At 38.4% G+C, this 24,667-nt stretch overlaps 1 protein-coding gene across 4 annotated transcripts in view; it reads left to right on the top strand.

Moving 5' to 3' along the window:
• Positions 1 to 19,174, top strand: part of LOC136874066 (steroidogenic acute regulatory protein-like) — a 158,812-nt gene extending 139,638 nt beyond the window's left edge. For all 4 annotated transcript variants that reach the window (XM_067147588.2, XM_067147586.2, XM_067147587.2 and 1 more), the window contains one exon: positions 18,692 to 19,174. In XM_067147588.2, coding sequence (XP_067003689.2) covers positions 18,692 to 18,893 — 202 coding nt within the window. In that variant the 3' untranslated portion in view covers positions 18,894 to 19,174. The remainder of the gene's footprint in view (positions 1 to 18,691) is intronic.
• Positions 19,175 to 24,667: the final 5,493 nt, after the last annotated feature.

Raw genomic sequence — 24,667 nt, 5'->3', positions numbered from 1 at the left:
CATAACTATGCAAATAATAATAATAATACAAAATGGATGTAAACACTTCATAACCATACCTCACAAGCCATAATAATAATAATAATAATAATAATAATAATAATAATAATAATAATTCGAGCTCAATATACGCATAATTTACCGATGGTTTAAAGAATATTGTTTTCAAGTTATATCAGTATATTACACTTGCGTCACTCAAAACCCACGATTCACTGAACTCCACATAATAACAGATTTACTCAATCACTCTCACTCCCTAGCTTAGCTCTTTAAATAAGCCAGCAGAAGATTCTAGAAAAAATACCTCGTATATTTGGCTTCCAGATTATTCCAGCCACCTCCATAATATTTGAAGGGGCTAGACCAACTTCCCCATTGCATGCCTCAAAAATTAACCAGGGCTGTTGTTCTGCTTGCTCCTGGCTTCTGCCCACATTGTCACAGTTGTGCTACCTGCTGGTCTGTGTACTTCCAGTCTTTTTTGTCACAGTATATTCTTCATACATGTATTCTTTGTACATATGAATGAAGAGTAAAGGAAATGGAAAGAAATACAGGAGAATTTAAAGATGCTGTATATGCAGTAAAACCTTGTTAATGCGAAGTTGTTGGGACGCAAAAATTGGACTTTGAATTAACTGTCAGCTTGTAATTCAGAAATGCCAACCCTTGCTAGTCAATACTATATATTTTACGTCCAATTAAGACGAAACTTCACTCATAAATAGACATGTTTCGACCCAGCATTGGGTCATCCTCAGTAAGACATGTATGATGAATTAAAAACATAGGAAACACACAAAGTGAAATGTTAGTTAAAAAGTTTCTTTAAATGCATAATGAAAGTTAAAAAACTGTGAAATGTTGATCGTTAAAACAGTCTTGAGCTGGAGGTCTTTCTGTTTCAATGTTTTTGTTGTCCTTTGGTGTGGTTGAGCTGGTATCTGTATACTGTTGGCTTACGAGGACGGTTTGAAAAGTTCTTGGAATCACCACTAGATGTCAGTGCTAGAGCAACGAGGTTCCCGCGCAATTATCACACATCCTTTGTGAGTGAACACGTGGCGCATCAGTGCTCTAGCTGCAGGAGTGTGGTAGTGACGACTCTTTGTTCTTGTTCCCGTGTAGTGATTTGTGACAATGGAAAAAACTGAGATTCGAGCAGTGATTAAATACTTTGTAAAGAAAGGTATGAAAGCAAAGAAATTCATGCCGACTTTCAGAACACACTGGGGGACTCTGCTCCTTCATTTTCAACTGTTGCCAAGTGGACCAGCGAGTTTAAATTTGGTCGGGAGAGCTTGGATGATGATCCGCGTAGTGGACGGCCAAAAAGTGTTACAACCCCAGAATTTATCGCAAAAGTGCATAAAATGGTCATGGAGAATCGTCGACTGAAAGTGCGGGAGATTGCTGAAGCTGTAGGGATGTCTTCTGAACGGGTATATTATATTTTAACCGAAGAATTGGGTATGAAAAAATTATCCGCAAGATGGGTGCCGCGGCTCTTGACATTGGACAATACACGCACCAGATTGGAAATGTCCGAACAAAGTCTGGCCCGTTTTCAGTGCAACCAACAAGATTTTTTGCGCTGGTTTGTGACTACAGATGAAACTTGGGTCCACTACTATACCCCAGAGACAAAACAGCAGTCAAAGCAGTGGAAACATGCTGATTCACCACCACCAAAGAAAGCAAAGACAGTGCGTTCGGCCGGAAAGGTCATGGCCTCAGTTTTCTGGGATGCAGAAGGCATTCTGCTGATAGATTATCTTCCTTCTGGCCAAACAATTACAGGGCAATACTATGCAAACCACTTAGACCAACTACAGGAAAAGATACGCGAAACAAGGCCTGGTTTGGCAAGAAAAAAGGTAATCTTTCATCAGGACAACGCTCCGCCGTACACAGTTGTTATTGCCATGGCAAAACTTCATGAACTGGGGTACAAATTGTTGCCACATCCACCTTATTCACCTGATTTGGCACCATCAGACTTTCATCTATTCCCCAAGCTGAAAATTTTCCTCGGTGGACGGAGATTTTCTACAAGGGAAGAACTGACAGCCGAATTGGAGAGGTATTTTGCAGGTCTGGAGGAATCTCATTTTTGAGATGGGATCAAGGCATTGGAACATCACTGGACCAAATGCATTAGTCTACAGGGAGACTATGTTGAAAAATAAAAGCAGTTCCACTGAGGTAAGATACTTAATTCTTGTACATTCCGAGAACTTTTCAAAGCACCTACGTAGTTGTTGTGTTCCGACATTGGTTGACATACATAAGCATTATTGAAGTTGAAGTGTCTGATTTTAGTCTGTAAAATGGATAATAGAAATCGAATTAAGATTGGAAAATGGTGACAAACAGGAACAACATTTAGATTGGGTTTTGAAGAACGAAAATTAACTTACATTACGTGGCCCGCTTGTATCACCCGCGTTCTCTGACTATGGAGTCCAGCTCTCGACTGACTTGTTCCCGCAGTCGAGACGCAAGATGTGTTGCTACAAGGAATTGGAGTCGGGAAATGGTGCGGGGTTTGCGGGAGAATGGGAGTGTGCGGAATAATGGGGGCGGTGACTGAAACAGAGTGTAGTAATTGTGAGTTCTTATGTTCCTGTTATTTACTACAAATGATCGGAATAAAAGTTTCCCATATTATGTTCTTTTTTTCCATTTGTCTCATTGTGAATTTTTTTTTTTTTTTAAATCACTATTCAAAGACGAGGAGAAATCTATACTGGCTCCTCTGTGGAAATGCTTTATCGCTTCTATTACTGTACTGTTTGCATTTTCATATGCCTTGTACTTGCAGGGAATGTGTGTAACGCCCTTACAACATTGTGGCTTATCGACGTTTCATATGACAAGGGAAGAAAGTCTCTCACTTCCATGTGCTTTGCACAGTGACACTCACCCTTGTACGATTTCCCGCCTGTCACTTCTCTCCTTTCAAATTATAAGTCCGTTTAGGCTCGGCATTAAAATAAAAATCAATGCAGTTGTATCGGCATTGACAGTATTGTTTGGTGTGAACAACGGATGAGCCACGCTTTTTCGCCAACTGTCAGTATCACCATTGTTCGTGGATTCTGTTTCTCCGGACACTGCCTGCTACGTGATATTGTGGCATTCCTTAACATGCTGAGTGCAAAAGAATTAAGATTTCACTTGAACTTAGCAAATATGAAGCACTCTGTAGACACAGCGAAGTGAGTGAAAGTGCAGAAAGCTACCCCTGCACATTCCAGAAGATGCGTTCTTTCATGATGCGGAGAAATTTAAATAACTCCCTAAAATACTAATTTTTTTAAAATATAAAGGCAGTTTTGAATTGAAAGTCTGAATTTCATTCATGGAACCGACATTGTTCTTCGAATTACGAATTATCCATATTTGAAGTGCAAAACTGTACCTCATGTTTCCAGGAACGAGAGCTTATCCGAATTAGGCGAGATTTCAAATTACCGAGCTTCTACTGTATTCTTCCCTGTCTTGCATGTTTTTTTGTGGTCCCAAGAAACGTTTGCAGTAATGTGACAAAGGTGTACGTAGAAAATCGTAATTATGCACTATAGTAATTTATTTCCCTAAAAATGTGTACAGATCAAGATATTTGACGTACGAAGCAAATTAATTATGAGGAAAGTTCTGCTATGTGTTGCTATGTATATTGGATCCTGTGTTTACAAAAAATGAAGTGTTTGTACTAACATAACAGTCTCATAATTCACTCGTCTGAACACAACACGCTAACGTGGCAAGCATGACAAGACTGAAAGCTTTGTAGTGAGACCACTAGATATTGAGGCAGTCAAAGCGCATTCCATATTTCAATATTACTACTTTCACATACGAAGTTGACTGAAACCTGCTGAGTGAGGACTAGAGAGCCGAGCGCCTAACATAACCTTCACGTATAATACTGTACTTCAAAATTTCCTTTAGCCTAAGCTACACTCAGGTGGACCAACCCTACGGTCTAGGCCAGGAGCCTGCCTTTTACTCAGAGGCTCCATGTTCAATTCTAAGCCAGGTCTGGGGTTTTAACCTAGATCTGCGGGTTGGTTTGAGGTCTACTCATTCTACGTGACCACACATCAATAGCTACCTGATGGTCTAGAAGGCCAAGAATAACAGCCGAGAAGATTCATCGCACTGAACACGTCACCTTGTAATCTGTAGGCCTTCAGGCTGGGCAGCAGTTGCTTTGTAGGCCAAGGCGCACTAGGGTTATAGTTGTTTTGTTTTACACTCAAATGAAAGTAAAGGCTGAATAATAACTCCAAATGGCATTTTACTCCTTAACTGTCCATAGCTAACGATCATCTGACATTTATTCCCTTCTCAGAATTTATGCCATCCATTGAAATGAAAACTGTCAGACATGCAGGGCGTGAGATCTTATGATTTTTGTCTGCCTTGAGTCGCCCCATTATTCCTCACATAATATCAATATGAGTTCTTCGAGTTCTAGTGGTCACATGCACTCTATTTACCTATCAAGAACAAGCACACAATAAGGTCTGTTCTCTAAATAATAATAATAATAATAATAATAATAGGTAAGTAAAATTAAAAATCCACCTTTTCAATACTAATATTAAACTAAATAAGTTATAACATTTACTTGGAACTAGTTTCGACGCTGGCGAGTGTCATCTTCAGCCAAATATGAGAACAGGCAATCGTAAATATATACAGGGTGGCGCACGAATAGCTGACACATTTGAAAGCCAAATATAAAATGCAACTGATGTACTATGTTGTTCAAATTTCGCACATACCTTCCCTGTTTCATGGAAATAACTATAGAGGTGACACTGCTGCTTTGTCTCTGAATGCCTGAATTCCAGTGAGCTTTCTGCCATGGCCAACCACGGCCGACTCTCCGTTCAGCAGCACGCCAAAAGAGTTATTGCGAATCAAAAAGTGTTACGGTGGCACAAATAAAATTTTGAGCTGTATTTCAGACTAGGTTAGCATCAGCAAGGAACACTATCCTTTGCTTATAGAGAAACTTTGAAGAACAAGGCAGTGTGAAGGAAGAAAAGGGACCACGTGCACTAACAGTTCGGTTTCCTGAAAACATTGCTGCAATGAGGGTCGGCCATGCAGCCTACACCAGTCAACACGGCGAACTTCAAGAAAAGTGGAATATCGCGCTGTTCAGTTCAAAGAATGTTACACGGTGACCTTCAATTTTACCCGTTCAAAATGACTGTACTACACAAGCTACAGTAACAGATCTTCACAGGCAGAATAGATTGCAGTACGCATTATGGAGTCAAGATAAATAGGAAGTACTGTTTAACACTTGGCTCTCTGATGAAGCCTATTTTCATCTCAACGGGGCAGTTAATAAACAAAATGTGCGATTCTGGGTTACAGACAAACCAGACAAGACCTCAAAGTCGCATAGTAATGCGTGCTCAGATTGTGCAGCTCTGCAGTGAAATTCATGAAGGCCTGTGCCGCAAAGTCGTCAGAAACATACGCACTTGTCTCGAAGAGGGTTGGCAGCGGTGGAGGCCACACTGAACATGTGATATAGTGAAATGTACTTCCAGGGTCCAAGCTACCTGTGTCTAAAATTTCATTAGTGTTCTTTGAAAAATAATGTTGTTATTCTAAAAGTAAATGTGCCAACTATTCATGCACCACCCTGTATTATCATTATATCAATGCGCATATAAACACTCTTAATATGGGACTTATGATGCCCCTTAAAGTATCTGGAGAGTAAAACTTCAAATAATCACAATTTCAAAATCTTGAAGTCACGATCAGAACGACACTTAACACTTTTCACTCGAGTTAGAACTTTGAAAGTATTGAGCTCGACTTAGAACTGTAAGATTCTCAAATAAATAAAGAAGTCTCTTCAGAAGAGCATTTGATAAGGTCACAAAGAAGTTATGTTATTTGTGCCTGATTTGGTTTGTAGGAGTCTCCGATACCTCCAAGCGTGTCATTTTAGAATCCTCAGAATCTGAATGCCTGTGTACATCACTTAAGGTGACAGTGGATTGGCTACTACCTGGGGTAGTAGCTTCTGCTGAACTTTCTGCCATGCTTTTGACAGTTGAAAACTGTTTGCTAGGGCCAACAGTGTATCTGACCAACCAAGTTGCTACCAAGGTATAAGCCTTGGAGAGAGCTTGATGTTCGGCTCAGGCTAGTACTACCTTCATACCTCATGCATCAGTTTTCCTGCTTAAACTTGGGCAGCTGATTGCCATTTCCCAGCAAGAATTAGGTTCACAGAGGAATAGGAAGTGCCTGGGTTGAATGGCTGGACAAGGGATTACTTAGAGCAGCATTTAACATAACAAATTTGGAAATTTTATTTCTTTCCTTTCTTAAAATTGAGAGATAGAAATTCTAATAGGATAAGAGAACAATTGAAAGGTTTAATAACGAGATCGTCAGCTCTAACAATGTCTTGGTCTTAGAAGTCCTGAAATCAGGGGCAAAAACTTGAAATAATTACCTACAGTAGATTTCCGTTGTAGCAAGAATTCATAACAGCAAAACATGTACTCACTATAACGGATTGTCATTATATCCGATTTTTCGTAAAAGTCGGGAAAACCCCATACACATTAAAATCAGTATGAAACAGCAATCAGTTTGTTCAAAACTTGTATTTTCGCAGATGATTTCCACACTACAGCTCACTAGTTTGTTATTTTTCGAAATCCGATAATACATGAAATTGTGTTTGATTTCATTCTGAAAAAATTATAGTATCAATGCAGAGGCTTCTGTGGGAAACATTCCAGTTTTCTTCTTCCAACAACGTCACCTAACCTAACTATTTATGTATCACGAAAACATATTTCAAGCGCACTTAGAGAAATCATAACCTCCTCACTACAAATTTACATGGGAAGAGCCTTTCCGAAATGTAATTAGCCGCGAGAAAATGTAAACTATCCTCTGAAATCAGTGATGTACTCTGCCGTATGTTGAGGTGTATCACATTCTTACTTAATTTCAGTATCGTATATAACATTAAAATTGAGCGATCGTTTACTTAGCCTTTATTTCTAACGAGTTAACAAATGCTGATATAGATGTTGATTCCCATAGGGAATCTGAAATATTTGTTCCGAATGAGTAAATTTATAATACCAATATAAATGGTCGGTTATTGGACATTATAAATTTTCCAGCTAACTCATTCCTGGTTGCCAGCGTTTCGCCCTCGTGTGCTAGGTTGCGCTCATCAGTTGGTACCTAGCACACCTACCAAGTTGCTGGCTAGTACATACTGTGGAGGCCTCTGCGTAGGCTACTTGGAGCCACCGGCAGTGCCAGTGCATTATGAGAGACTTTGTCTCTTTACCAAAAATTGATGCCTGCTTGGCCATGTCTAGATGTAATCAAAATATTCCTATGAAATATGTAAAATCTGCAAGATAGTCTCAACAACTTTGCAGTCAGGTTATTTATAGGTCGCATCACTTCATAGATTCAATTATATGGTTGCAATTTGTCAAGGAATACATTAGATGACTCTTCCTAACCTATTAATAGCAATAAGCTAACATTGCGATGACACTACTATCATACCTGCCAACAATAATTTGGTGTTTCAGCTTAAATCAATTTCAGTATTAAATAGCATGTAAAATTCTCTTCGAGGTTGCCATAATAGTCTGAATTATAGGTTAATTGAGATTATTTTCAATGACCATACTCTATTAACATCCTGTAAATCCATTATCAATTTGCCATTACCTCACATTATAGGTTATTCAAGATTACGTCGCTATAAGCGTCAATTAAAACCTTAATCCTTCACTGCATTACACACAGTTACATTAATTAATTATACGTGAAATTCTTTCCTCATACGTCCTCACATTTATTACAGTTCCTCAAATAATATTCAAGGATATCTATTATTCATATCATTCGCACTCCTTATCTCGTATTTCCATCAAATCCTTATATTGCCGCATATGTAAACTTCATTTAATCTACTCAATGTAACGCTCGACTTATATAATTCCACATCCCAATAAAATTATCAACAACAACTTCTATTTCTGACAATATGCCATTTGTCAAAATATACACATATATAACCTATATCTATTCACGTTTGGCAATACGTTGATGTTATTTATGATCTTGGTAACCTACAATTCGATATGCACCAATTATGCACTCCAAGTACATCAAAACACATTATTTATGGTATAACTCTTCGTCAATAAACAGAAAAGATGTTAGTATAATACTTCATTGGCGAATGCGACATTTCCTACATATGGATGTTCTTACGTGCTTTGGACGACTACCTAAAACATTCGTTTGAACGGCACTATTAATACATTCACGTTGAAACTACCCTTTTAAGTCATCTCTCGAAGATATATCGATCTATTCCATATATCAACACAATCAACAAATTACTACATGATACTACTAAAATGTCTAATTTTGAATAAATCTTTCAAAACTTATCTTATTCTGCCTGTGTTTTTGGGCTGGGACTGCTGTAGTTTCATCCTCCTATGTGGCTATCATCTCTGGTTTACATCTGTGGCATCTCCGAGTCATGGTCACTGGACTCGTGTTGTCGGGCAAAGCCGGTTCGGTTCCCATCTGTCGCCAATCCCATCTCCGGTCTAGTAGGCTATCACAGCGTTTTCACGGACATGCATGAAAAACCTTCCTATATTATCTCTACGTTCTTATAGGTAGAATATGATGTCGTAAATTCAACCATTGTAGTTTTAATGACACGAATGGTGGCTTAATTACTGTCAGATTTATGTTAAAAGTGCTTAAAAATATCGTTTTTGGATGTCTTCTCCAATAAACTTTCAACAATCTTTAATTCAACCCTGCTTTTTGTTCAGTTATCTTCTTCATCTCCTGCAGAGTATTATTGCCTATGATCTTACACATTTACGAGAAATATAACGTTTGGACTTCGTATTTTTAATTAAATTTCTCGATAATTTTAGAATCTTCTCCCTAAAATCTGCTATTTCTTTGTATTAATAGCTTCTTGAAACTTTCAGTGTCTTTTCTTTTAATGCGATCTTCGAATGTTCCCACTGTTGGTTTTTAGAGCATTCTTCTAACTCACGGCCACTGGGGTTCCGTTTGTCTGTATCTTTTACCTTATACTAACGGCCACTCGGATTCCGTTGGTCTGTATTTTCTTACTTCAAATTTTCTGCTGCATGATTTACGAAACTTTACCATTATTCTCGGCAAATGACTATTTCAACTCTCGGATTTTTTTATAATTAGGGCAATGAAATGGTACAGTACATTTAAAAAATCCTCAAAAATAAGAATACCAACTTCCAAAATAAATATTTCCATGTGAATTAATTTGTTTTTAGTCATCAGAATGTGCTAACAAATTGGTGATAGAGCCATCTAACTGTAGAAGGAGAAAGTCTTTGGTAATTTAAAAGTCCATTGGCATAGATGGCCATAGAGAAGGTGCACAGTTTAAATAGCCAGGAAAGGTGTACCCCTGGTACAATAATAATAATAATAATAATATAATCAGTTGGACCGTTGTATATTCCTGACCACTCAAGCCTGAGTTGGTCTATGGCTGAGAATATGTCCTTCAAGTGAGTTTGTTACATGATACGAGTCATACCTGCAAGCTTACATTTGGGAGATGGTGGGTTTGAACCCCACCATCAGCAACCATGAGTGTGGTTTCCTGTGGTTTCCCATTTTTATACTAGTTATACTGTGAGTACCTTATTTAAAGCCACAACCTATATCATCCCAATTTTACCGGGCGAGTTGGCCGTGCGCGTAGAGGCGCGCGGCTGTGAGCTTGCATCCGGGAGATAGTAGGTTCGAATCCCACTATCGGCAGCCCTGAAGATGGTTTTCCGTGGTTTCCGATTTTCACACCAGGCAAATGCTGGGGCTGTACCTTAAGGCCACGGCCGCTTCCTTCCAACTCCTAGGCCTTTCCTATAGCTCTTGCATTATTGTAGTGATAAAGTAGTGAAAACCTATTGAAATAGCTTAATTTTGTGTATATCTGATTCCTTTAGTGCTGTTTATATAGTGGTGTTTAGTGCTTGTTGGTAGAAATTGGGAGTAGTAATAATTATTTAAATTTTGTAACAAGTAATTCAGTTGGTCTTCAGTAAATTACGTTTTCTAGGTTAAGTAGGCTAGCTAGGTGCACCTTGTTTCGAATTTAGGTTTAGGTAATACTTTAGGTAACAATATTAACTTTAAAAATATTTGTAAATATCTGTAGGTTCGTTGGTTGTACTTACAAAGGCAGGTTATCATAAGGAATAGTACCGTAACTTCTGCAGCAACTTCTCCGGTATTTCGTATAGATATACGTTCAAACTATCGCGAAGGTAATAATTTACTACATTAAAAAACACGATACGCCTGTAAACTTCCATTTAAAAAGAAGTTAAAGAGATTACACGGTAATAGTTAACAGTCGTATTGTTATTGATTATTGTCGCTACTCATATTCAAATATTGCATTGTTGGCTACAGTCGTGAACAAAGGGTGTAGTGTAGTCAAGTAAATATAAATAAAATTCAGCTGACCTTGTATTCCATTCATTTGTACTTCTGAGTAGGTAGTTAGTATCCGTAATTTATATTTCGCTCCCTCGATCTTTCAGTATTTATGAGCGGTTAGCTAATAATAATAAAGTTCATATATCCCAGTAATTGCAGTTCAAGTCCCTGGAGTAGTAGTAGTAGTAGTAGTAGTTTTGATAGAAATATTTGAGAAATTATTGTAGACAACCTCGTATTTTTCAGTAGGCCTAATTAAGGACACTTTTTTTTTCTCCGTCCCGTGGAGTAGGGAAAATAATAGTAATCCACCAGCTGTAATAATCACATAACCACATTTCAGTAGAATTGTAGTGAAGATAAGGTATAATATATTAGATAGTATCTTACCAGTTATATTCGTGTTTTTCTTCGTGTACGGCAATCCTTTTGATATTTAAGCATTTAACCAAACGCAGTGTAGTGTAGTGTAGATACATTGTAGTATAGATACAGTACATTTAGATAGTGCCGTATCTTGCCTGCTATATTTGTGTGTTATCTTTCGTGTATATCTATTAGACCGTAATACTAATAATAATTTGTCTAAGCATTTAGCTTCATTGGTAATCTTTGAGTACAGTAGTTCTTGCAAATTTCATTTCTGTTGTGCTTAGTAGTGACATACGGTACGGTACCGGTATCGTAATTAGGATACGTCTGAAAGTAGTTTAAAAATTACTGTAGTGTACTGTACAGTAGTATACGAGTAATATCCTATTAGAATTTAGTGTGCTTATTTTATTATTGTAAAATATTTGTGTAGTACTGGTGTAGTAGAGGTATCCATAGAAACTCTTACTAAAATATTGTTGAAATTAGGATAGGCTTAATTGCAGTTTTGAATTGTGTAGTACTGGTGTATTACTTTCGATATTCAGTAATTAACAGCAGCTTTTATCCTGTTAGGGGTTGTAGGATAAAAAAATAGAGCACGACTAAGTAGTATTGTAGTGTAGTCGTATATTAATTACCTTATTGTTGTGTACTATCCCAGACAATATATCCCTCCGTTCATTTATTTTTTTGCAAATAAGTTTTTCCCCCCCCCCCGTAAAGAATGGCTAAGGAGCGTGAGTGTACTTATTGTGGGTGTGGTGAGGCATTGAGGGGTATGAGGGAGGAGTTGGAAAGTTTGAGGGAGATAATTAGGATTCTCACAGAAGACAGGAAGGAAGATAGGACTCCCTCAAACAACGTACAGGTTACAGTAGGTGTTCAAGAGGGAGGGGAAGGAAAGGGAGGAGTTGTAGAAGACAGGTGATCTAATGTTCTAAGGGGAAGGAGATTGCAGGCCAAGGGCTCTATTCAGGATCAGAATTCAGGACAAGTGTCTGTGCGAAATCGGTACGAGTCACTCCAGGTAGAACAACAGAGGGAAGATGAGGGACAGGGAACTGTTGCTGAGATGCGTGGAAGTAGGAGGAAGGGAAAAGGTAGGAAAGGGAAATGTAGAGTAGAGTATAGGAGACAGGTGGAACAGGGTCATGGGAAGGAGAAAAGGGAGGAGGAAGTAGCTTCTGCAGCTATCAGGAAAGATAGGGCTGACCAGGAGGGGAGGGGATCAAATGAGGTGGGTAGGGTTGAGGCTCTGGTCATGGGGGATTCCATCGTTAGACACGTGGGGAAAGTGTGTGGAGGAAAGGGAACCAGGGTAGAATGTTATCCAGGAATTAGGTTGAGGCAGATGTTGAGGAAAGTAGAAGAGAGGGAGGAGGGGAAGGAGAAGGTGGTAGTGTTTCACGTTGGTACCAACAACGTAAGACAAGCTGATATAGGTACCAACATAGTTGGAGATGTGTGGGATCTGGTAAATGCAGCACGGGTGAAGTTTAAGAAAGCGGAGATTGTTATTAGTGGAATACTGTGTAGGAGGGATACTGACTGGAGGTTGATTGGGGATTTAAATGAGACTATGGAGTGGGTATGTGGGAAACTGGGAGTGAAATTTCTAGATCCTAATGGGTGGGTAGGAAATAGGGATCTGCGCTCGGATGGCCTTCATTTAAACCGCAGTGGTACGTATAAGTTAGGAAATTTGTTTGGAAGGGTAATAGGGAGGTACATTCAGGGAAACGGGATGGCCTAGGGAGCGGTGATAAGGGAACAGGGAACTGGAAATCAAGTAGGGATGACATAAAATTGTTAGTGTTGAACTGTAGAAGTATTGTAAAGAAAGGAATAGAATTGAGTAATTTAATAGATATATATTTACCAGATATTGTAATAGGAGTTGAATCATGGCTGAGAAATGATATAATGGATGCAGAAATTTTCTCACGGCACTGGAGTGTGTATCATAGAGATAGGATAGGAAAGGTGGGAGGGTGAGTTTTCATTCTGGTGAAAGAAGAATTTGTAAGCTACGAAAAAGTTAAAGATGAGACACATGAAATTCTAGGTGTAAGGCTCATTTCTAAAGATAATAGGCAACTTGATATATTTGGAGTGTACAGATTGGGAAAGGGTAGCACTGATGCGGATTCGGAATTATTTGATAGGATAGTCAGCTATGTGGGAAACGACATGGAAAGAAATGTGATTGTAGCGGGAGATCTGAATTTACCAGATGTCAATTGGGAAGGAAATGCGAATGACAGGAAGCATGACCAACAAATGGCAAATAAGTTAATATGGGAAGGACAGCTGATTCAGAAAGTTATGGAACCAACCAGAGGGAAAAATATTTTGGATGTGGTGCTGATAAAACCAGATGAGCTCTATAGGGAAACTGAAGTAATAGATGGTATTAGTGATCATGAAGCTGTTTTTGTGGTAGTTAAAAATAAATGTGATAGAAAGGAAGGTCTTAAAAGTAGGACTGTTAGGCAGTACCATATGGCTGATAAAGCAGGTATGAGGCAGTTTCTAAAAAGGAACTATGATCGGTGGAAAACGGTAAATAAAAATGTAAACAGACTCTGGGATGGGTTTAAAGAAATTGTTGAGGAATGCGAAAACAGGTTTGTACCTTTAAGGGTGGTAAGAAATGGTAAAGACCCACCTTATTATAATAGAGAAATACAGAGACTAAAAAGGAGGTGCAGACTGGAAAGAAATAGAGTTAGAAATGGCTGTGGAAGTAAGGAGAAATTGAAGGAACTTACTAGAAAATTGAATCTAGCAAAGAAGGCAGCTAAGGATAACATGATGGCAAGCATAATTGGCAGTCTTACAAAAATTTTAGTGAAAAATGGAAGGGTATGTTTTAAGGCAGAAACAGGTTCCAAGAAGGACATTCCAGGAGTAATTAATGAACAAGGGAAGTGTGTATGTGAGGATCTTCAAAAGGCAGAAGTATTCAGTCAGCAGTATGTAAAGATTGTTGGTTACAAGGATAATGTCGAGATAGAGGAAGAGACTAAGGCCAAAGAAGTAATAAAATTTACATATGATAACAATGACATTTACAATAAGATACAAAAGTTGAAAACTAGAAAAGCGGCTGGAATTGATCAGATTTCTGGGGATATACTAAAGACAATGGGTTGGGATATAGTACCATATCTGAAGTACTTATTTGATTATTGTTTGGCCGAAGGAGCTATACCAGATGAATGGAGAGTTGCTGTAGTAGCCCCTGTGTATAAAGGAAAGGGTGATAGACATAAAGCTGAAAATTACAGGCCAGTAAGTTTGACATGCATTGTATGTAAGCTTAGGGAAGGCATTCTTTCTGATTATATTAGACATGTTTGTGAAATTAATAACTGGTTCGATAGAAGGCAATTCGGTTTTAGGAAAGGTTATTCCACTGAAGCTCAACTTGTAGGATTCCAGCAAGATATAGCAGATATCTTGGATTCTGGAGGTCAAATGGACTGTATCACGATTGACATGTCTAAAGCATTTGATAGGGTGGATCATGGGAGACTACTGGCAAAAATGAGTGCAATTGGACTAGACAAAAGAGTGACTGAATGGGTTGCTATATTTCTAGAAAATAAATCTCAGAGAGTTAGAGTAGGTGAAGCTTTGTCTGACCCTGTAATAGTTGAGAGGGGAGTTCCTCAGGGCAGTGTTATCGGACCTTTATGTTTTCTTATATATATAAATGATATGAGTAAAGGAGTGGAATCGGAGGTAAGGCTTTTTGCGGATGATGTTATTCTCTATAGGGTGATAAATAAGTTACAAGATTATGAGCAACTGCAACGTGACCTCGAAAATATTGTGAGATGGACAGCAGGCAATGGTATGTTGATAAACGGGGCTAAAAGTCAGGTTGTGAGTTTCACAAATAGGAAAAGTCCTCTCAGTTTTAATTACTGCGTTGATGGGGTGAAAGTTCCTTTTGGGGATCATTGTAAGTATCTAGGTGTTAATATAAAGAAAGATCTTCACTGGGGTAATCACATAAATGGGATTGTAAATAAAGGGTACCGATCTCTGCACATGGTTATGAGGGTGTTTAGGGGTTGTAGTAAGGATGTAAAGGAGCGTGCATATAAGTCTCTGGTAAGACCCCAACTAGAGTATGGTTCCAGTGTATGGGACCCTCACCAGGATTACCTGATTCAAGAACTGGAAAAAATCCAAAGAAAAGCAGCTCGATTTGTTCTGGGTGATTTCCGACAAAAGAGTAGCGTTATAAAAATGTTGCAATGTTTGGGTTGGGAAGAATTGAGAGAAAGAAGAAGAGCTGCTCGACTAAGTGGTATGTTCCGAGCTGTCAGCGGAGAGATGGCTTGGAATGACATTAGTAGACGAATAAGTTTGAATGGCGTCTATAAAAGTAGGAAAGATCACAATATGAAGATAAAGTTGGAATTCAAGAGGACAAACTGGGGCAAATATTCATTTATAGGAAGGGGAGTTAGGGATTGGAATAACTTACCAAGGGAGATGTTCAATAAATTTCCAATTTCTTTGAAATCATTTCGGAAAAGGCTAGGAAAGCAACAGATAGGGAATCTGCCACCTGGGCGACTGCCCTAAATGCAGATCAGTGTTGATTGTTTGATTGATCGTCGCCATAAGACCTATCTGTGTCGGTGCGACGTAAAGCCCCTAGCAAAAAAAAAAATCCCAATTTTAACCCTTTCCCATCCCAGTTTGAGTTAGTATGATGTTAAACTATTAAGAGAAGCAAAAATATTTATGCATAGGATACCCACTATCAGGAGTACTTGTTAAGGCACTCACTGTTTTTGTAAGTGACTACAGGAATATGTATGTTTGCTTGCAGTTCAGGTGCTTCCTATGATGAACCATAATGTACCTTATTATCTTTATCTTTGACAGTATTTGTCCATTCTCATGAGTACAACTGAAAATATATTTAGTATAAAATTTTGGGATCCTGGTCCTTGTAACCAACATTTATTGTGTAATTCACAATATCCTTCCTCAAGGAAGGTAACTATGGAGCAGTAGACCAAAGAATGAAAGGTCTTAGTGTCAAGTGGTTTTTGTTTGTCCTTTTATGATATATATCACTGAAGCCTGTTAGCTGTTGAAAAGAGTAAAATATCACTCAGTATTTCCCCCCTGGTTAGCACCAACGTAGCACATGGCATGCAATGTAGGCTAGTGATTAATGCTGTCCCAGCATTTGACACACAATACAAATTATTTGTAACTCCATATTTCGAAGCTGCAGTTGGCAAAAATATTTCATATTTTATTTGCAGTTACATCACAAATCTTTGTCTCAAAAACAACTTACTGTAGGCGAAGAACAAACTTGCAAACAACAGTGATCTCTCCTGAACTGTCTGAATTTCTTGTAAATAGAATCTCTGCCCACTGTGATATCCTGTTAACAATTAAGTATCTGTTATTCCAGTTTATAAACTCGTACCATATTTCTTCCTGAACCAGATGTGAACTGGATGTTTTCCAAGTCAGGTAGGCCATCATTGCTGCATCATGGCTTGCAAAAGTTTGTTCAAGTTAGACTTGTTATTAAAAAGGAAATATTATTATTATTATTATTATTATTATTATTATTATTATTATTATTATTATTATTATTATTATTATTATTATTATTATTTATTTTCCTTAAATTGTACATGTACAATTTAGGGGTGGTAGATGGAGAAAGGGCAAGCCCCACATACACGGAAGTGCCTCTATCTCCACATGTATACATAACCTCTACTGAATATTTACATATTAACTTATATAGACAATTTTAAATTTACATATTTACACTCCAAACACTGCACCCTTAGAATAATAATTATCTTGATTTATCCTGAAAATATTAGAGTAAGAAGACTCAGCCATTTATACTCTCACTCATACCCTTGTATACCCACTCATTCATCACCACTCCCACACGCGCACGCATACACATTCGCCCACATACATCTGTACTTGCACCCATCCTTCTTGCAATTCTACTTTATACAAGTTATATACATCACATATGGGTTTCTATTTACATATACATTTTCTTTACTTTGCGGAGGAAGTGAGGAAGAGGAAGCAGCTTTACCTCAGATGGTAGAAGGTTCCAGGTACGAGCAGCCCTTGCGTAAAACCCATTTAAATATGAGGTTGTTCTAGCGAAGGGAGGGACAAGAGTAACTCCTTGGTCTCTTTTTAACAGAGCGGTAATTAAGCTGCAGGCGGTGGAAAGGGGAGAGGTGTGTGTTGTCTGTCAGGGATTTCCTAAGGAAGGCTACGTCTATTTGTATACATAACGAGTTCACTGGTGGCAATGACCTGACTGTGTTTAAGGGGATGTGTTTGTTAATTAAACGTTCTGCTCGTCGCTGAATATGATGTTGCTTACGTACAACGGACTTCGCATTGATGCGTGCATCAACCCACTGCCGCCGCATTGAATCCCGGATGTGCTGATGTATCCCTGGAGTATCACGTATGTTACTGGAGGGCATTTTGAATGTTTCATGTAAGAAAGAGTTTCACATGGTATGCTGGTACGTTCTGTTGCTGTATGTTTCCCATGATTAATGTACTATGTTGAGTTGCAAAAAATTAGGTCTAACATGGAAATAAAAGTGTGCGTACCCATGTCCACATAATGTATTTTCTTCTTCTTTGTATGCGAAATGTGTTCTGAAAGTTTGGCTTACCTTATTGTTACACTCTGTATAACTGTTTGCCTTGCCTGTGCTTCAAAATAGCACATAGACTTGCTTCCATTTTGCACCAAGGTCTCTTAACTTGGGAGCATGGGTTTGAGACCACAGGGCCCTTAGCTGAGTCCTGGCATTGCTTCCACTTACTTTCAACTATGCTATCTGACATCCCTTGATCAGCTCTTGTTCTTTTCTGACCCCAACAGTATTAGGTTCACGAGGCCATTGGAGTCGTCATTCATTTTCATGCCCTTTATGCCCCTTGTCTTTCATTGGCTGATATTTTCATTTTTCAAAGTGTGGACCCATTTTATTTTTCCCCCTCTGATTAGTGTTAAGAGGATGCTTGCCCAGTTGTACTTCCTCTTAAAACAGTAATCCTCTGCCACCACTACCACCGTTATTTTACCTGCATCAACTCGGCTCACAACACAAAACAAAAATGGCAGCAAGACACAGCACTCAATCTCATTGTTGAGAATGAAATGCTTTTAATGTTTTAAAATGTTATCCATTCGTGCACATTCTGGGAAGAGAAGTACTCCACATGCACTCTCTATGAACATAATTACTTATTCCTTAAAGCAAAATGTCAGGTCTGCTAATGAACTATATTGTAAAAGTGCATGAAGACAGTAAAGAACATCAGCTAATCGACTCAATTTTTACCACATGCTATACACATTCTTTTTTTATGTAGCAAAATTAAAGTAAACAGATTGTAGGTTGACACATTTATGCTGATTAAATCACATTCTGTGAGGAGATCCACAGCCCAAACTTAAATTATTCACATCTAGATCACACCTGAGTGTGGCTTATTCCCCATGATTTTTGTACATCATTTGAAGTACTCAATGTGCACTCCAAAACAAATATGATAGCATACCAGACTGCATTGTTTAAACGTAACACGTGAAATACTGATGATTGCTAAGTCCCTATGGTTCAAAATTAATATCATCACTTGTTATGACAACTCTTATATTAATATTACTATATTTCAGGAACTGATGATATTTTATATGATTGAATAGGGGTGAGCACGGTCCAAGTTGCTGGGTGATGGAACCATTGGATGAAGATCCCACCAAGTGTGCTTTTCAATGGCTTCTCAACACAAACCTACGAGGCTGGCTTCCACAATCAGTCGTCGATGCGGCCTTCTCATCTGCCATGAAAGATTATATGGCAAATCTTCGTACTCACGCAGGACGTACGATACCACGTAGAATCTAATTTAGTTTAAATTGTAGGCTAAGTTCCTTGCATTTGGTCTCAAAAACTCTTCCAAACATGATTAAATGGTGTCTCACTGACAGTGAATTTCATGTGATCGCCTTTGACTTTCTTAAGCAGTGTTAAAGCTGGTTTTAATATAAGGCAAGAGACTTTTTAGAATTATAAGTGCGTCATTTTCTCATAACTGGATAATTATCAGGTCCAGTGTTCAGACTGTGATATATATCCTTTTTAGTGAAAAATTTTCATAAAAATAATAGAATTCTGCTAGTGTCCTAGGCATTTGAAATTATTGATTTTTCTTATAATTGAAATGTTCACCAAGACATCACCTGGAGTTTTTTATGTACTAATTTTGATAGAGAACTTGTTTGATTTTATAAGGTTCATGAAGAAGTGTGATGTGAGGTCACAGAGAAACCATTCCCTACAGATAACTTTCTACCCCAGATACCATATTTTATTGTGTAATCATCACCATCACATAATAGTCGCACCCTTATTTGTGGGCAAACTGACTGGGATTTCAAAATTTTTCTGCTTAATCGTGGCATGGATATTTGTTTATCATGATCAAGAACTATTTAAAAATCTGAGATAGACTAATACATTTCTAAAGTAGATTAATTTATAATACCTTCAAGCAACCACAGCCTAAAAATGTTATCTCCTCCACTGTCACTGCATCAATCAGCATCTTAATTTCATCATCTGAAATGTCATCTGCTACTATTTCGTCCAAAGCATTTTATGCTGCCAGTAATACGTAACTGTTCACAACATTATAATAAAAGAATCCTTACCAAAATCTAAATAGTACACATAATTTCAGCTCCCGTACGTCATTATCCATGCAATAGCTATTAACGCTACATCCTCAATTCAATTTGATAATGCTGTTAATAAGCCCGTATTATAAGATTTAACATTTTGATAATAAATAACTAAACCATAAGAAGCAAGACCTAATCCGTCTCATCCCAATAAAATTCTAATTAAATTTGGTCTAATAATTAAAAACATTGACAAGACAAACATTAATACTAAAATAATAAACCGATTAATATTAAAATCACAACTGTACAAGAAAGGGGAAAGGGGAACTCCCTTCGATGTAGTTACACTTTTCCAAGAAGACTAGTTCCTGCAGAGGTGCCTTGTTCTCTTTGTTTTCAATCTCTTTTTGCCCACATTTAATTCTCATGCACAACTAATTCTTAAAAGGGAAGAGTTTCAAAATCGTGTGGATTTATGCTCTTATCCTTTGTAACAGTGATGAGCATTTTTGTTAGTAAATGCACAACCACCTATCATATTTCTAGGCATTCTTCTAAAGAATCAGGGGTTCAGAAGGAAGATTGAGGTGCTTGCAAAGTGAAGAATGAAGTATCATCACTAATATCACCAGTTCCTTATATTGTTGGTTTTCTTGAAGAATTATGCAAGATCAAGGCTGTTGAATATACTTTTATATTCTTGAATGTTAGATGCCCATGAATAATTACACCACCGGGCGAGTTGGCCGTGCGCGTAGAGGCGCGCGGCTGTGAGCTTGCATCCGGGAGATAGTAGGTTCGAATCCCACTATCGGCAGCCCTGAAGATGGTTTTCCGTGGTTTCCCATTTTCACACCAGGCAAATGCTGGGGCTGTACCTTGATTAAGGCCACGGCCGCTTCCTTCCAACTCCTAGGCCTTTCCTATCCCATCGTCGCCATAAGACCTATCTGTGTCGGTGCGACGTAAAGCCCCTAGCAAAAAAAAAAAAAATAATAATAATTACACCAACTTCACTAAGTTACTTTCATAGCAGTTAGTTTCTGAAGATTACTATATTTTTTGTAGAAAGCACTCAAAAGTGCCTCAGAATTTAGTAAAGTTGGTTTAAATTATATAAAATTATTTAAAGGTTGAGGATCCAAATGATTCCGATTATCCACTGAACAGCAGCTCTGAAGATTTCAGAAGATGTTTGTCTGAACCAATAGCACAGGTCCTTAAGCCAGGAATTCCTGCACCTTCCTACAGATCATCTTCCTTCAACTTATCTTCTCACCGATGAGTTGAAGAAGTTCATATTGTTCACCTCTCATGATGTGCTCAGTGTACTGGAACTTCAGTCCTCAGTGGTCATCATAATGTTTTTACTTTCATTCATGTAGATTTGGGGTTCCAGCGATGGATTGAGTGTACACCTTTCAAAGACATAGAGAAGGATGAGGAAAATATAATAACATAGCATCCAAACACAGAGCTGAAGGCTGATATCCTGACTAGTAAAGAGATGCTGATGAATGCACTTCTGGCCCCTCTTACTTTATTTCCTTCACAGCTGTGTGTACACCTTTCTTTAAAAATGAACTTCTTTCACACTGTATGACACATCATTTTAAGACAAATCATTGGCAGGTTTCATCCATTCTACTCATACCTAACTTGATTATCCTTTCTTCGTTCAGGATGTCGTTACCTAATAACACATTTGCTTGATCAAAAATTAAATGTTACCTTGGTTAAAATTACATCTGTTTGTTACTGATTTTGTTCTTACTTCCTTCGGAAAACTTTAGTAGTAGAACAAATGCCCTAAAAATTTGGCTGCATAAGATACTGAAGTATGTGTTTATTAGGGGTTTGTCTCTTCTGAAATGTTTAATGCAATTTTTTAGCAGCTAACCCCAGTGACTCTGTCAGTTACCAACCAGCCAGCCAGCCAGCCAGCCAACCAACCAACCAACCAACCAACCAACCAACCAACCAACCAACCAACCCCCCCACCCTTCCTTACCAATCAATCAGTTATTGATCTGCATTTAGGGCTGTCACCCAGGTGGCAGATTTCCTTTTAGTCGTTAACCTAGACTTTTCTTAAATGATTTCAAAGAACTTGAAAATTTATCGAACATTTTCCTCTATAAATTATTTCAGTCCCTAATTCCAAATCCTATAAATTAAGATTTGCCCCAATTTGCCCTCTTCAATTCCAACTTTGTCTTCATATTATTCCTACCTTTAAAGGTTTATTTGTCTGCTAATGTCATTCCATGCCATCTCTGCACTAACATCTCAGAACATACCACTTAGTTGAGCAGTTTGTCTCCTCACTCCCAAGTCTTTCCAGCCCTAAGTTGGCGACATTTTCATAACACTACTCTTCTGTCAGAAATCCCACAGAACAAATTGTTCTTCTTTCCTTTGGATCTTTTCCAGTTCTTGTATTAAGTAATCCAGGTGTGGGTCCCATACCCTAGAACTGGGGTCTTACTGGAGACTTGCATGCCTTCCCCTTTACATCCTTCCTACAACCCTTAAATAGCCTCATAACCATATGAAGAGATCTGTAACCTTAATTTACAACCTTGTTAACGTGATTACCCCAATGAAGATCTTTCCTAATATAAACACCTAGGTACTTACAGTGATCCCCATGGGATATTATTACCGAGCAAATGGCTATCAGCTTGCATTCAGGAGATAGTGTGTTTGAACCCCACTGTCAGCAGTCCTGAAGATGGTTCTCCATTGTTTCCCATTTTCACACCAGGCAAATGCCAGGGCTGTACCTTAATTAAGGCCATGGTCACTTCCTTCCTACTCTTAGCCCTTTCCTATCCTATCATCGCCATAAGACCTATCTGTGTCAGTGCAACGTAAAGCAAATAGTAAAAAAATGAGGTGTTATTTCCACATCAACACCGTAATTAAAACTGACAAGTAGGGGGTTCAATTGCGGCTGATGTCAGTCTGTTGACGTTTGAAGAGGCAATACTTAAACTTAACGGAATATTGGAGGTAGAGAGGTAATGATTGGCATGGCATGGGGTGTTATGGACATCAAAGTAAAGTACACAAAATGACCAACAGATGTCGCTTCATATGATACACAAGCAATAATTTATATAACTGCCGAGGTTTAGCAAAGACTATGTTCTTTACAACACGTGCTCAACATGTCGGCCGTCATTCATCATCAATACCTGTAGTCGAGCGACAGTGTTGTGAACAGCACTGTACAGCATATCCGTAGGTATGGTGAGAAATTGCCATCGGATGTTGTCTTTTAGCATCTCTAGTGAGGGTGGATGATTGTGATAGACTTGCAACTCTAGGTAACCCTACAACCAATAATCACACGGATTGAGGTCGGGGGAGTGGGGAGGTGCAAGCATGGCATGCTGCAATTGCAGGCGCATCTGACACCCTCTCTCACGACAACTCCTTTTATACCATACACTGGTCTCGTAGCATCACTAACGTGTTGCTGTTCAGTGTTATCTGTTGGCCTGTTTGTGCACTCGTTGTTGGTGTCAATAAAACCCCATGTCATGTCAAGTATGTATAGCCATTTGTACCTGATGTGTTGCTGTCCAGTGCCATCTGTTGGTCGTTTTGTGTACTTTATTTTGGTGCCAATAAAACCCCATGCCATGTGTGTCAATTATTAGCTCTCTACCTCCAATATTCCATGAAGTATTACCTCCTCAAATGTTAATGGACTTTTGGGTCATCCTGTATATATACATACACCAGTAGAAAGCATATTGAAACAATGGCATTAAACACCCTGGGTTACATTGGAGTTCTTCTTCTCAGAAAAAGGACACATTACAGTTGAAACTCATTCAAACATAATTCAAGGGCAGCAGTTTGAACTAGGTATAATTCAGGTTCGTTTTTAAAAATAATCAATAATAAAATCATCCTAATAAATAATATATTTCTACAAGTTTAAAAAATAATTTTATGTAATGTTCACAATTCCTGACACTGTAATGGACTTCTTTATTTCACTCTGATACTATTTTTCTGGAAAATTTCTTTTCATTTGGAAAAAATGTATGAACCATTACTATTTTGTTTTTGCCTTATCCTGTCCAGATGTTGTCGATCATCATGCCTGTCTGACTCTGTTGACGGCCCTTCTGAATAGCTCCATGGATGTCAACTCGACCCACTGATGGAGGTTTCCCAACCACGAAATGTGATGTCCCGTACCTCTTCTCCCAAATATCTTTCACTAAGATGTTTTACTACATCACAAAAGTAAAGTTACAATGAAACAAGCCCTGTCTCAGTATCTGTTTTTATTTATGGTTTATCCTCCTCCTCTATGTGCTATGTCCAATCCCCCTGTACCCCATGGAGACCCCATTCTTCGACTAATCTGAAGAGTTGTTCATTGTTGTTGATGCCAGTGCAGCCTTCACTGTTTCGGAGTCATGACGAGTGGTCTACCAGCTCTCCACTTGCCTTCTATCTTGCCTTGTATCATCAAGTGTAGTAGGCTGTACTTTCCACCTCATAGAACATGGGCTAAATAAGCTGTTTTCTTGGCTTTGATGATGTTTGCCAGCTCTCCTTCTGCTTCAGCTCACCATAACACTTCATTATTTGTTATATGATCTGTCCACGTTAGTCTGAGCATTCTCCATTGTAACCACATTTCAAAGGCACCCAGTCTGTTCATGGAGGAAGCTTTGACAGTCCTGGTCTCTACTCTGTAAAGCAGTGTTGACCAAATATAGTATTTCAAGAAACTTTGCCTGAGTTTGAGGTTTAGATTATCATCACAAAAGAATGACCTCCTCTTTTGGAAGGAAGATCTAGAAATCTCAATATGGGCAGATCTCTTTTTCACGGTATAATGTTTCCAAGGTACATGAATTGATTCACTCATTCTACATATTGATTACTTAATTAAATAGAGGCACCTCCATGGTTGCTTCTGCTAAATACCATGAACTTATTTTTTGTGGTACTGATGTTTAGACC

Source organism: Anabrus simplex, chromosome 5 (assembly GCF_040414725.1).
Source record: "Anabrus simplex isolate iqAnaSimp1 chromosome 5, ASM4041472v1, whole genome shotgun sequence".
In the NCBI taxonomy this organism is placed as follows: Eukaryota; Metazoa; Arthropoda; class Insecta; order Orthoptera; family Tettigoniidae; genus Anabrus; species Anabrus simplex.
Note: the sequence above shows the minus strand (reverse complement) of the source record. Positions and strands in the feature narration are given on the sequence as shown.